Source organism: Phodopus roborovskii, unplaced genomic scaffold (assembly GCF_943737965.1).
Source record: "Phodopus roborovskii unplaced genomic scaffold, PHOROB, whole genome shotgun sequence".
NCBI lineage: Eukaryota > Metazoa > Chordata > Mammalia > Rodentia > Cricetidae > Phodopus > Phodopus roborovskii.
Genome location: NW_026126447.1, coordinates 33,451,314 through 33,465,450, shown reverse-complemented (window position 1 = coordinate 33,465,450; position 14,137 = coordinate 33,451,314). Strand labels below are relative to the sequence as shown.

The window sequence follows — 14,137 nt, the reverse complement described above, 5'->3', positions numbered from 1 at the left end:
TCTGAGGGTATTAGGAATGTATTTGGTGCACATACAAATAAATGTGCAAGCAAACAGTCAATCATGCAAAACTTAAAATAATTTTTTTGTTTTGTTTTGTTTTTTGACATGGGGTTTCTCTGTGGCTTTGGAGCCTGTCCTGGAACTAGCTCTTGTAGGCAAGGCTGGCCTCAAACTCACAGAGATTCACCTGCCTCTGCCTCCCAAGTGCTGGGATTTAAGGCATGTGCCACCAATGCCTGGCTAATTAATTATATTTTTAAAAGACTTTTTATTTATTATATATCCAATATTCTATCTGCAAGTATCCCTGCAGACCAGAAGAGGGCAGCAGATCTCATTACAGATAGTTGTGAGCCACCATGTGGTTGCTGGGAATTGAACTCAGGACCTCTGGAAGAACAGTCAGTGCTCTTAACCTCTGAGCCATCTCTCCAGCCCAATTAATTAAGTATTTTTAAAGGAGAAATAAAAATGCATTGTGGCCACAGTAATAGTTGTTTTGACTAGTATTATACTTGACATTTAGCAAAAACATCGTTTAGAATTATGTACTTGTCTGGCCTCTCCATCTAATCATTTTTTTAAAACTTTATTAGTCAGCGCACCAACTAAAGTTGCTGTGATAAGCTCACTATCTGCTCCTGTAGACCCAGTTGATGACACCCGCCAATCTCCATCCTTTTAGCTCCACTCACACCAGAATCTTCGCTGTTTAAGGCCTCAGGGCCTTTACACATGCCGTTCTGGCCTGATGATCTTTGCTGTAGCATCAGCTACCATGTTCACTCCTCAGGGCATGGCATGTGGCACCCCAGCTTGCAATGTTTTTCCTTCCATTGTCAGAGCTTTGCTCAAGGACTGGAGCCAACAGAAAGACCATCTAACCATCCTTTCCTTGCTGGCTTCATCTCACTTGAATTTGCCTTCAAGGAACTGACTTTCACTTGGCACTGCATCTTAAATAATGTATCCACTGCCTGCCACTGCCTGTGCAGCACTGAGACCAATGTCCCCAAAAGGCAGCTTTATGTTCACCATTTTGTCTTTGGTCCTTTGAACGATGTTCAACACATACTTGTTGGAAATAAATAATTAGTATTCTAGAAGCAATTAAAATGTTTCACTTTTGAAACTGTATTATTGGGTTGCTTGGATTTAAAAAGTAATAAGACGTTTAAATATGGGTGAGTGTAGTAATCAAAACAGAATGTTTCCAGTGAGTTTAACTATCTTGTTTCAGACAAAAAAAAAATTTTTTTTCTTTGAATGACACAATGACACATCTAGGTAAAATTCTAGCTCTTCCATGATCCTATGAGGAAAAATTAATCCAGTGTCAGCATAACATAGGAAGCTCATAGAGAAAGGAAAGTAGGGCCAGGGAGATGCCTCAGCAGGGAAAGCATTTACCATGCAAGCTTGGAGTAGGACAGGGTCCAAGGGTTTTCCCCGGGCCTCCACTTGGGTGTGGGGCACATGTACAGAGAACATCAATATTAATACATGAATCACACACAAACACTTTTGTAAAGAAAGAAAATGCTTTTGGTTTTTTGTTTGTTTGTTTGTTTGTTTGTTTTTTACCTTGGGTGAAACCATTAATTATCTTTGGTTTTCCAACTCCTTCCAAAAATACTGGGTAAAGACTAAATTGATATTTCTCAATTGGAATAAAGTTATCTGAAAAGAAAAAGGAACAGTAAAAGTTCATGTTAATTAAGAATGAAACCTATATAGAAAAACACAGGCTATGTTGTTCCAACACATCTTAGCTTGATGGCTAAAGGGTTTTCAGAAATAACCCAAACACTCCAAAGTTTGCTAGTAACAATACTGATTTTCAAAACTCTTCCTCAGACACAAATACTGTTTTTCCACGGGTGTGCCCCAGTGAGAGCCAAGTTTGTTCAAGATATTTTTTTCCTTTGTTCCTGAATTTTCTCCTCCTGGATAGTGTGTTCTCCATTCTCCCATCATCCTCGGGGTAGGGAATTTAGCTTATACTTAGTTTTCCCATTCAAAGTAGCCTGCAGAAGTCACAGAAACAATGGGATAGAGACTGAAGAGTTCTCTTGTTCTATCTGGGGGTCCCAATAATGTGGGGAATGATGAGCCCTATAGCAATGTTCATGACAGATCTGGCAATGACACATGACCAGGAAGCTTGTAAGAGGCAGAGTTCTGAGAACCCTGCACTCATCGTCTCTCTGAATTATAGGGCAAAGCAACTACCTACAGCAGTGATAATGAACCTGGTCCCCTGCTTATAGTATATAGATAAATTTCGCCTGAGGCTAAATTCTAGGTGTTGGGATAAAAGGGAAGTGTGGTTTCTCTAGATGGTGTAAGACCAGGGCAGCCCCCAGCTTCCCTATTCAAGCCCCTTTCCTTCTGGCTCTGCTGGAGCTGACACTGTTCTATTCACTTACCTCCTCTCAGGGTAACTGGCCCTTCTTGGAGGGATTACACTGACCTACATCAAGAGATCCAAAGTCCTCAGACTTCCAGCCTAACCCTTCTACTCATTGCTTAGTGACACTGTAATTGGATACTGAGTTGGGGTGGGGTGGGGTTGGCATTAGACCGTAGAAGACATTAAGAGTAAGATGGAAGCAACATGAACTCAACTAAATAAATACCTTAGGGACACTTTAGAATAAAAGGCTATATGATCGTCACATATTCTGACAGAAAGGGTTGGGGAGAAGGTTTAGGACATCTGATTGCATCTGTGTAAAACATAAAAGAAAAATGCTCACAGAAATACAGCAAACATTCTGACCAGACAACACGTCTATAATTCAGTAGGCAGCACTTGGTGTATGCATTTTGAGGTTGTCATTAACCATTTCCCAATCTACAGTGTCATACGAGCCCATGAAACGTATTATAAACATACCATGGATATAATACTTCTTAACATTCGAAGGGATTCTAAGCCATTTCATCCCGTCATCTTCATTAAGATTCTTCCATTCAATAACCAGGTATATTAGATTGTAATCACCGGGTGACAGTATCCAGGAAAGGATCACACAGCTGCTGCTCAGGGGGTAAGCACTGAGTGACTGCACGGCACTCACTGAGGGGAAGAGGAGGAATTTATTTTAAATTCGAGAGTAATGAAAATTTACTAATTGCCTTGAGAAATAACCCAGATGAAGGGAGAAAGGAAAGCAGGCAGACAATTTATATGAATGCCATGGAGCTCATACAAGCAGAATGCAGGACCTTATGATGTAGTGAAGAAAAGTGATTCTACCTCAAATCTAAAAATGGAATTTTGGTAGGGCCAAAAACTGTTCTCAGCTGGAATCACACACAAGCCTATTGACCATACTCTCTGATTCCCACATACTTCTCTCTCCCATTGATGAGTGAAACTTTCAAAAACTGCCCTCAGCAGAGTCCCTTCAGGAAGCCTCAATAGACTTCCACATTGGAGGAGGACATTCCTGTCATGCTTACTTGGCCATGTCTCAACCTTCCTACTGTGTCTGTTTCTCCATGTAGAAGCTGCCCTAGTCTCCCTTCATCTCTTCCCCTGATCTTCTGGAAGCTAAAACTTCCCAATCCCAAACCTGTGGGAAGAAATTCGGTTCCTAATCAATGTTATTGCCTCACGCCAGTTTCTCTATCCAAGATCAAGTTCCTATTTACCTTCTTTCAAAAAAAAAAAAAAATCATATTCCTGAGGAGTAGAGTAGAGGTGTTCAAGACTAGACTGGTCTGTATAGTGAGTTCTAGGCCAGCCAGGGCCATATAATGAGACCCTATCTCAATCTCCAGGACCCACATAAAGGTGGAAGGTGAAATCACCTGCACTAAGTTATGCTCCAACCTCCACACACATGCTGTAGTATGTGTGCCCATAAATACACATTACTCATGCACATACTCACAAAGATACACATACTAATATATTTTTAATTAAAAATAATAAAGTATCTTTAAAAATTTAGAAAGTGCTCTGAACGTTAAAGGGATTGAACATTTTCAAACAATAATCAAAGACTTCATGTAATAAGTGACCCTTGGATAGGTCAGGAGGTGGGTAGAGAACCAGAAATGAGTATTCTTCCACTTAAAATGGTATCTTTTTATACAAAATACAGATTATAAGGTCTTATTGAGAGTGGCTCTTGAGCCAGCAAAGTGGCCCTGAAGGTAAAGGCACCAGCCACCAAGCCTAACAAGAGGCTAGATCCCTGAGGACCGACATGATGGAAGGGAAGAACCAATTTCCACAAGTTGCCCTCTGACCTCCATACATACTCTGGCATGTGCACCCCCCCCAAATTAATTCACTTTAAAATACATTTTATAGGGCTGGAGAGATGGTTCAGTGGTTAAGAATACTAGCTGGTCTTCCAGAGGTCCTGAGTTCAATTCCCAGCAACCACAGATGGCTCACAACCATCTGTAATGAGACACAGAGCCCTCTTCTGGCCTGCAGGGATACATGAAGACAGACCACTGTATGCATAATAAATAAATAAATAAACCTTACAAAAGGTAAGTGTTGTATTCTAAGTATAAAAATATATTTTATAAAAGAAAGTACCAGTGCTCAGAATGATCAAATATACCAATATTAATTTAAAAGGTGAGGTGTTCACTACTCACATGACATAAAGTGCACAATAGCTTTCACTCTCAGCAACTAATTTGAGTCCATTTAGCATGCTATGCTATTACCAAAATATACAGCATTTTATACACAAGTAAATACTATAAATACACTACATGTAAATATATACCATAGTATACCCAGTATGCATAAATAGAATACTATATAATAAAATATTAACATTATATATAAAATGTTTTATATTCTAATTTTTAAAGAGAGATAGTGACTCACTCACTAATTTAAGTATTAGATTTACTGCAATATTCTGCTGCAGATGGTTTGCAATATATTTTTCACACAGATAGTAAGTATGCAAATATCCTTGACTGGACTGCTCAGAATTGATTGAGACAAGAAGGGCTGTGCAGAGGTTACACACTAAACATGCCTGAAGCCCGGGGATATCATGGAAGAGGGAAGGGAAAGACTGCAGGAGTCAGAGGCTCAGGACATCTACCGTTAGATGGGGTCCACTAGACACAAACTCTAAAAAATATTGCTGCCCAAACAAGAACAGCATAATGACAACACCAGTTGACATGCCAATGTGGACAGGAGAAATTCCACATGGTCCCAATGAAGGGTTCTGTAACAGGCTCAGGAAGGCCAACCTGGTGCTAGCAGGTCTTGTCCATCCACCTTCCCTCTCCCTTGCTAAAATGTTAGATTACATTCGTAAAGCTAAGCCCCAAGGTCTATTCCCTTATTTGGACACTTCCTTATGCTTGACTAAAACTCCAAGGTCCAGCTACTGAAACACCAAAGTCCAGCAAACAAGATTTATTATTTGGCTACACATGCTAACATGTCCAATCAGGACTTACCAACTCATCCTACCAGACTCCCCCTTTTTCTCCTTAAAAACCACCACTGTAGAGCTACCTGTTGCTCTCTTTGTCCATACAAAGGCAGCCCTTCCCCAGTCCCCAGCCCTGCTTATCCCTCTGGGATACTGAATCTCCTTTGTGCTGAGAACTTTGTATCTGGGTGTGTTGTGTGCCAGCACCGAGGCCCCAACACCCACCCCTAGATTAAGAGCTGAAGATGATCAGTGGATGCTTAGAGAGGAAGAGTCAGTCTCCTCCACGGATGAGTTCCAGCACAGGTTGACTAATCCCAAGTGGTTATCCCTGGACACATGTACATATGAGTAAAGCTAAATAGACTCAGTAAGATGTGTGTATGTATGTATTTATGTATATGTACATATGCATATGTATATACATGTATAATATTTAATAATAAAGAAGAGAACATGAATTTTAGAGGATGGATATGGGAGGAATTGTGGGGGAAGGAGTAGGAATGATATAGACAAAGTGATACACAAAAAGTCATGCAAACAGGCCACATCGTAATTTAACAGTCAGTTGAAATACTAATACTAGAATTGTGTATGACTCACCATAGAAATAAATAAAATAAGCCAGGCAATGGTGGCACATGCCTTTAATTCTAGCACTCAGGGAGTTCTCTGTGAGTTTGAGGTCAGCCTGGTCTATAGAGTGAGTTCCAGGACAGCCAGAGCTACCCAGAGAAACCCTGCTTCGAAAAATCAAAATAAATAAATAAGTAAGTAAGTAGGGCAATCAACTATTTCTCGGCATCCTTTACCTTTACTCATTGGCCATGAAAACGTTAGATTAAAATTCGCAGGGGAAGCGCCAATGGAGTTGATGGCCAGAACTGTAACGGTGTGTGCTTGTTCTGCCCACAGGAAAGTGAGATTGGTCTGATCTCCAGCGTCTTCTGACCACGTCCCATTGTGGGCAGTACGATGCTGCACCACATACCTCCTCACACTGCACAGGGAGTCATTTTTCATCAGGGGCTGAAGTAAACACAAAACTTGATTAGTGCATGGACCACAGCATTTATAACAATTGAGCTCATAGAATTCTGATTATAAATTGCCACAAGGAAGCAGGAGTTAGACCAAAGTAGGCAATGTCCAATTTAGTGTTAAGGCATTGGGGTGGCAATGGGATTGAGACTGAGCAATGCAGTAGGCATGGATATACCTAGGAGTCATTCGGCACAGGGGAATTATCTTTCCTGTGTTTTTCTTCAGACACAGAGATTAAAGAAAATGAAGTAAGAACACAGGACACTTGAAATATGAAGAACACATAGGAAATACTAAGAATCTCCACTCAAATTGTAAAGACTGGTGAAAAGCTTCCTCATCTGGGAAGGAACAAGAAGGCTCAGGTGGTCATCATCACTTTGCAAACCCACTGCCACTACATTATGCTTAGAAGATTAGCTACAGCAAGAAGAGTTTCGCAAACAAAACAAAAACCTTGAAGGTTAACAAATAACAGAGGCTATCTGGGAAATCTGTGTGGCCCTGGACATTTCTGTTTCATATCTTTCTGTAAAATATTATTCTGTGTTACAGAAGATTCCTGTGTAAAACATTCCATTCCATTCAGCTCCATGTCCTTCTATACTGAAGAGTCCAGAAAGCCCCTTCACTTCCCAAACAATCACCTTTACATGTTGCAGGGAAAAGTAAATGCTGCCAATCCCTTATAAAGCTATGAAGAGCTGAATTTTACACCACAAACCAAAACAAGTGTCTCCGGGTGAAAAATGACAGAGACACACAGATGCAGTGTGGTGGATCATCGTAAGGTGCAAGAAAAAAATATTTAAGGCAATACCACTTTTATTTCATCTGAAGAACCCATGCCATTTTGATATGTTAGTAATTTTTCAATCAGAGTAAAAAATTAGGGACATTAAAAGATTAGGGACATTTATTTACTGCCTCGGCCCTAAAATGATCATTTCTCTCAGGTCCTGATTTCTTTGACTGAATAATAGTGTTAGAAACACTCCTTCCTCTTGAACAGTCTTAACTTTTAGGACCTCTTAGCTTTCAAAATCAAGGATGTATGCATGTATACTGAATTCTGTACATATACATATCTCTAAATATTTCTAAAAGAAACCCACCTATGCTTAACATGAGCTTATGTTGACTTCTAACTCCAATCTATGACTACAAGAATCATTATGGCTAACTTTCTTGCTAGTCTGGAGCCTCCCTGGAGAGCAGTGGAAAACCTGTACTTTTCCCCATTCATCTTAACTTTTCCATCAAGACAGACATACATTAATGTAATAACTGCTAGCCTATCTCCCTGGAAAAATGCGCAACTCCAAAATGTTCACATAGTGTCTCATATCTTTCATACTTCAGACTCATTTCCAAAGTTAATTAAGCCCTTCCCCTTGCCCCCCACAGTGAGGTAATTTCATACACTTGTGATAGTCATAATCTAATCTGTGTTTCATTCTCAAATCGTCCAGTCTATGATTTTTTAAAATCTGTATGCTTTAAGGTTTACCTTTTGTCCTAATGACATTTGGGGTTTGGCAAATGTGCAGTGTTGCGTGCCTACCATTTCATTTTCTACTGAAGAGTCTCACTTTAGAATAATAATTATAAATACAGTGGTCTGAATAACTCATGTGCAAGTTCTCCTGTAGAGAAAGTTTTCAAGTCACACAGATAAGCATTTATGAGCACAATGGTCCATCGAGGCTATAGAAGTTTGCATTGCTATGAGCAGCAAACCGAGTTTCTTGATACTCTGTGTTCTCAATCAGCAATTTGAAAGGTAATTAACTAGTTTAGTAGACATGGACTCATAGCTCATTGTTGTTTTACTTTGTAAATCCTCAACAATGACAAACATTGTCATGAGACTCCTGTCATGTTTTTATTTGTCATCCATGGGTCTCCTTTTGGTTAGATATGTAGACCAGATATTTGGTCTACATTTTTGTTGGGCTATTTGTTTTCTTATTGTCAAAGCTGAGGAGTTCTCGATGCAATGATCTTTTCATTCTCCTGACAGTCTTTCCCATTGACATAATAAACATAGCATTGCCTACCTCGTGTATTTTATTCCTAAGTCAACCCTAAGTTTGATACCTACTCCTGAAATTATTTATTTGGGAAAGAAGTCAACTCTTTAGAAGAATGGATGCTTTGGCATTTCCAAATTGATTATCCATCATTGTAGAAAACACTTACTATGCCATCACATAGTTCAAATCCTCTCTTACATCTTATTTGCTTACAGTGTAAGGGGAAAGCCATATTTACATTGTTTAAGATTCAATTGCAACCAAATTGTAGACTTGAAGCAACATTAATTATCATTTAGTAATCTTATCCTGATACAGATGCCAAATGAGAAGCCCAAATAGTCCAAGACTTTGTCAAAATATCAATGGCACAATTATAATTAACATAAGAAAATAATAAAGGCTCTTGACTATGTCAAAACCCTAGATGCTTAGCTCTGAACAACCACATCTCCAAAATGCATTAAAACATAAGATTTGGGGTCATTTGTGAGATCAATAGTGACAGGGCCATAAACAAAGAATAGACAAACATAATGTCAGAATAAAATAAAAGATAGAAATTAGAAATACCTTCCAAAGCAAGGTGACATTTCTCTCCCTTTTAGTAATATCGCCATTCATTATTCTCCAAAATTCAGGTCCTCTCATAGGAACTGCAAAATGACAGGAAGCCCAAGTTGGACAGATGTTTTTGGAAAGAATGTTTCCAGTCACATTCATAGCTCACGCTTCTGCACTTTCAAGAAACATTGGTAAGTGTTCACAGACCTTTTACATCCATGACAAGCGTGTAGGCTGGCCTGCTCCAATTACTCCAGTACCCAAGTCCATCCAATCTCCTGCAGCGTACCTGTGCCACATACACTGCACAGAGGTCCAGCACCGGCAGGCTGGCAGACTTTGATTTTGCATCAAATACCTCATGCATCTGTAACAGAAGCCACACTGTCAATACACATGCCTCCTATGCAGCCTGAAGCATGCTTTTATTTTAAGCCTTAACACCATTCCAAACTCGAGACAAAGTGATGCTCTATTTTCTCATTTCAGGAACTCATGACATTTGGCCAGTCAAAGGAATGCTGCCTCACACACCTGGTCATTCCCTTGTTGACTCATTGCACTTGCAAGGTCAATTTCAAACATACTCTTGCCCTACTGCTAATTCTATCTCTACCACAAAGACAAGAATTCAAAATGCTTGTCAGACAGGGCCCTCTCTAGAGAATCAAGAGGATAAGTTGTGCTACCCACAACTGATGCCATTGTGCTAACAGTGTAATTAGGGTTTCTTGTATTTCCATTCTTAGCAAGCTGCCCTGAAAAACTGAAACAAAGTTTCCCATATGCATACTTAAAGCTATGATTGTTTAATAAAAGTAGTCTCTTTCAAAATGTCCCATTCATGAACATACTGAAAGATACCAGCTTAGATGAAATGTGGGTCCCTGAGAAAATGAGTGTGGAAACAAAGGATGAAATATGGCAAATGTTTCTTCAGCGAAGGCCTTCTCCAAACCTTTCATGTCATAAACTGCATCTCTACAGCAGGAATGTACAATGAGGCAGGGTTTCCTGAGCCTATTTAGCAAGGCAATCTCTGTTTCATGAACAGTTCACTGGGAAAATGTCCTGTCATGTATGCTATTTTTTTTGTTCCTTGCAAGGATTAAACTTTGACAATCTAAGTCAGTGCTTCTCAACCATCCTAATAATGTGACCCATTAATACAGTTCCTCATGTTGTAGTGACCCCCAATCATAAAATTATTTTCATTGCTGCTTTATAACTGTCATATTGCTACTATTATGACTCATAATGTAAATATCGGATATATGACTCCTGTGAAAAGGGTTGCAACCCGCTGGTTGAGAACCACTGACCTAAATAATGAAAGCAATTACACAATAGGGGAGAGTAATATTTGTATGCCAGTGATAATGTGATGTAACAAAACTCTTAAACATATTAAAATGCTGCAGCATGTTTGACTCTCAGCAGTTGTGATCTCCTACATGAGACATGCGTGAGGTTGGTTGATGTGGAATGTCCTTCTGTATGCTACAAGGATATGTTGCTTTTATTGGTTGGTGAATAAAGCTGTTTTGGCCAATGGCCTGGCAGAATAGAGCCAGTTGAGACATCCAAACAGAGAAACAGAGAGAAAGAAGGTGGAGTCAGGGCGATGCCATGCAGCTGCTGGAGAAGTGGATGTGAGGTAATGCCATGGCCATGGGCAAAAAGTAAATTAATAGAAATGGGTTTATTTAAGTTGTAAGAGCTAATTAATAATATGCTTGAGCCACCGGCCAAACAATTATAATTAATATTAAGTCTCTGAGTGTTAATTTGGGAACTGGCTGGTGGAAGAGAAACCCCTATTTAAAGTTGCTCATGGAAAGGAGAAGGGATCACAAGGCCCCCACTTCTCCCTGAGGATTTCCCTGTTGCTGGGGGAAGATGAGACATTGTCTTTAAAGGTATATCCACTAGTAAGCTGACCATGTTCCTGTGGGGGAAAAAAATCCTTTCCAAAGATGGAGAAGGGGGACTGGCTAGGAAGAGGAAAGGGATCAGTGGTAGCAGAATAAAAGTTGGTAAGAGGGGGTGAATGTGATCAAAATACACATGTATATGAAAATGTCATAGTGAAACCCATTATTAAGAATAATTAGTATGTGTTCATACAACACCTAAATAGCACTTAGTAGTCCCAGCACTTGGGAGGCTAAAACATCAGAGGTCCACAAGTTGGAGGCCAGCATGGGCTACAGAGTGACTTTGAGGGCAGCCTGGACTACAGAGAAACTCTAATTTACAGAGGGGTGGGGGAAAGGAGAGAAGAAGAGAGAACAGAGAAGAAAACAATTAGAAGCAAAAGGTACCTTCCACTGTATTTCTTTTCCATTTAAGCCATATCGAATCTGGAACTGAAGGTTATTCTCTGGAAAGACAGGCTTTTCCCAAGATATTTTCAATAATCCAGTGTTTATAGTAATCTCTGCTTTCACACTAGATGGAGGTAGTGGTTTTACTAGAAATTTAAAAAAATAGTATCATGCAATAGTAACTTAAACAGCAATATTATACTTCATATGTATAAGGTAACACCTTTTTAAAGCTTCCTCATTCATTGGCCCATGCCTATAGCTTTCTGTAATACATAAAAAGGATTATCTCTACTTTGTAAGCAAAGAGATGCAATGAAAACCTTATCAGTATGTTATCTATGTCACTTTGCAAGGTCAGAGAATACCCGCTGACTGAGCTGTTGGAAGTCTGCTTTCTAAAATCTGAGGAAACAGATTTTAATTAGCAGAGGTGACTTAGATCACAAATGATTTTTTAACACGATTTTTTTTTAAAAAATAAAGACATGTTTGAAGATGAAATGCATAAAAATATAGAAATGCACGGAAGATGGTAATCTTGTTTCTCCTCCTCCTTCCTCCTCCTTCCTCCTCCTCCGCTCTCCCTTCTTCTCTGCCACTTTCTCTCAGTAAAGTCTCTCTTCCTAGCCCTGGCTGGCCTAGAACTCACTAAATAGAGCAGACTGGTCCTGAACTCACAGAAATCGGCCTGCCTCTGACTCACTAGCACTGGGATTAAAAGCATGAGCCAACAGCTACCTGTTTTTGGTATCATCTTATGTTGCTGCTCTCAGCCTAACTTTGACTCACATCCTGGATGTGCATTTGCTCAACATTATCAATTTTTCCCTTAGAGGACCATTTCTGCTAAGAGTAAGACAATAAGGAAATATGATTTATTGTACTCGACCCTGGAAGCTCTAGCACAGCTTATGCCTCTAGATCTCGTAATTGTGTCATGACACCAAGAATGAACTTTACAGTGACACACCTGTCTTGTCTTTACTTGTGGGTGACACCCATGAATGGAGCAATGGGTTCAGTTGCTATAACAACACATTAAAATGCTTAAGTACTATACTTTCACACCAGCTGGTAAGGAACTTTTCTCTTGAGACCATTCTCTCCTATCTCAGATCCCACTGGCTCCCTTCACAGCTGCCAATCTAACAGGTTAACACCAGGTAGAGTCCAGAGTCTCTAGGATGATGACCAGGATGCTCCTCTTCTTGAAAATGATTTTTAATGAGTACCTATGCCATTGAACTATCCAAAGAGAGATGGACCTTGACTAGAACATGAAATACACAACTCTGGGGATGGAAGGGCATAGAAAGAAACCCACCAACCCATAAACCATACAGGCATTGTATGGGGGAAGATAAGAGAGCCTCTGTAAATATTTGTGGTCTCTCCCAAACCTGCTGCTTCCCTCGAGCTCTGTAAGTCAGCACAATATTGATTCATAGGGAACAAAGAATACCCCAGACAGGCACAACATGAGTGTTTGCCATCATTCTCCTCCTCTAAGTCGCAATTCTAAAAACAACCACCTTGTAAAAGCATGATCTCTTGTTTGAGCAGTACTTTTTAATCATTTAAGCAATCAATGCTTGTACTTTAGACCATTCAGATCAGAACACCTTAAACTTATCATTAGTATGTCATTTCTTGTGATCATTAAATTCCTCATAGTATATGATAGTATTCACCACTAAGTAAGATGATCAAACTTTCATTTCTGGAAAAGGCCATTTCTTTTCAAGAAAGGAAGTGTCTACATTTGAGACAACATTAGAATTGATTCTTTGGTTGTGGGTCACATGGATGGATTCAGTAACTACCCAAGAGGTAGTATACACACTGCCCACAGTGATGCACACAGCAGGAGAGTATGAAGAGCTACACACAGTTGATAGGTGATACAGAATGTTTGTGTGCCTAATCCAAGTTTTAAAAGCTAGGAAGAGGTGGAGCTGAGATTTATATCCCAAAGCTTAATTTCCACATTGCTCTCTCCCTAAGGTGAGATGAGACTGATTTAAATTATTTGTTTTAGTTTTGGAAAGCAATGATTTAAGGTATTTGTTTTAGTTTTGCAAAGCAAAACAACCTATGTTACTCAGATAACATGTTGTTGACTTCATGTTGTGTGTGACTATTCATGAACCTTTATAAGCATAAAATATTAAGTAACAGAAAAGTACCAATTGCAGTAAAAACACAATGGAATCGTGCTAATAAAGAGATAATCAACCAACTGGACATTTATATAGGAAGACAGATAGTTAAAAGGAGTTCATCCTATATTTAACAAAATATAGATTCTACTTCAAATGTGTCCTGATTAATTGAAAAAGTATACTGATTTTCCCATAATTTCCTAATAAAATAACATATAACAACAAAATAAATGACCAGAAATGAATCATTTTTTTCAAATATTCCACAGCAACTTTGGAATAATACATCAAATGTCTCGAGTATCTCAAGATACTTGTTAAAACTCTGTGAATATTATTACAGATCTCGTCATCTTTGTCAATTTTCTTCATGCCCTTCATTTCATATTTCAAATGCCTCTTACCCAGCTTTACAAATTAAAGTCTTAAAATATTATTACTGAACTTATAAAGCCTTTAAATTACCCAAATGAAACTTTCAGATTAAAATAGCAAAAGCTTTTAGAACTACACTGGAGGGACACTTTATATTTTATAAAAACCTCATAAAATTGCACTCACAA

General features: G+C 39.1%; 1 protein-coding gene across 3 annotated transcripts in view; it reads right to left on the bottom strand.

The window, feature by feature from the left end:
• Lepr (leptin receptor) overlaps window positions 1-14,137 on the bottom strand; it is a 117,904-nt gene that overhangs the window by 58,528 nt on the left and 45,239 nt on the right. For all 3 annotated transcript variants that reach the window (XR_007834748.1, XR_007834747.1, XM_051188237.1), the window contains exons 11-16: window positions 11,407-11,555; window positions 9,290-9,449; window positions 9,092-9,174; window positions 6,251-6,467; window positions 2,903-3,085; window positions 1,588-1,683 (exon numbers count right to left, since the gene is read on the bottom strand). Coding sequence is in view for 1 of the 3 variants with exons in the window: in XM_051188237.1 (XP_051044194.1) it covers window positions 1,588-1,683; window positions 2,903-3,085; window positions 6,251-6,467; window positions 9,092-9,174; window positions 9,290-9,449; window positions 11,407-11,555 (888 nt within the window). In the remaining 2 variants the exon portion in view is untranslated. The remainder of the gene's footprint in view (window positions 1-1,587; window positions 1,684-2,902; window positions 3,086-6,250; window positions 6,468-9,091; window positions 9,175-9,289; window positions 9,450-11,406; window positions 11,556-14,137) is intronic.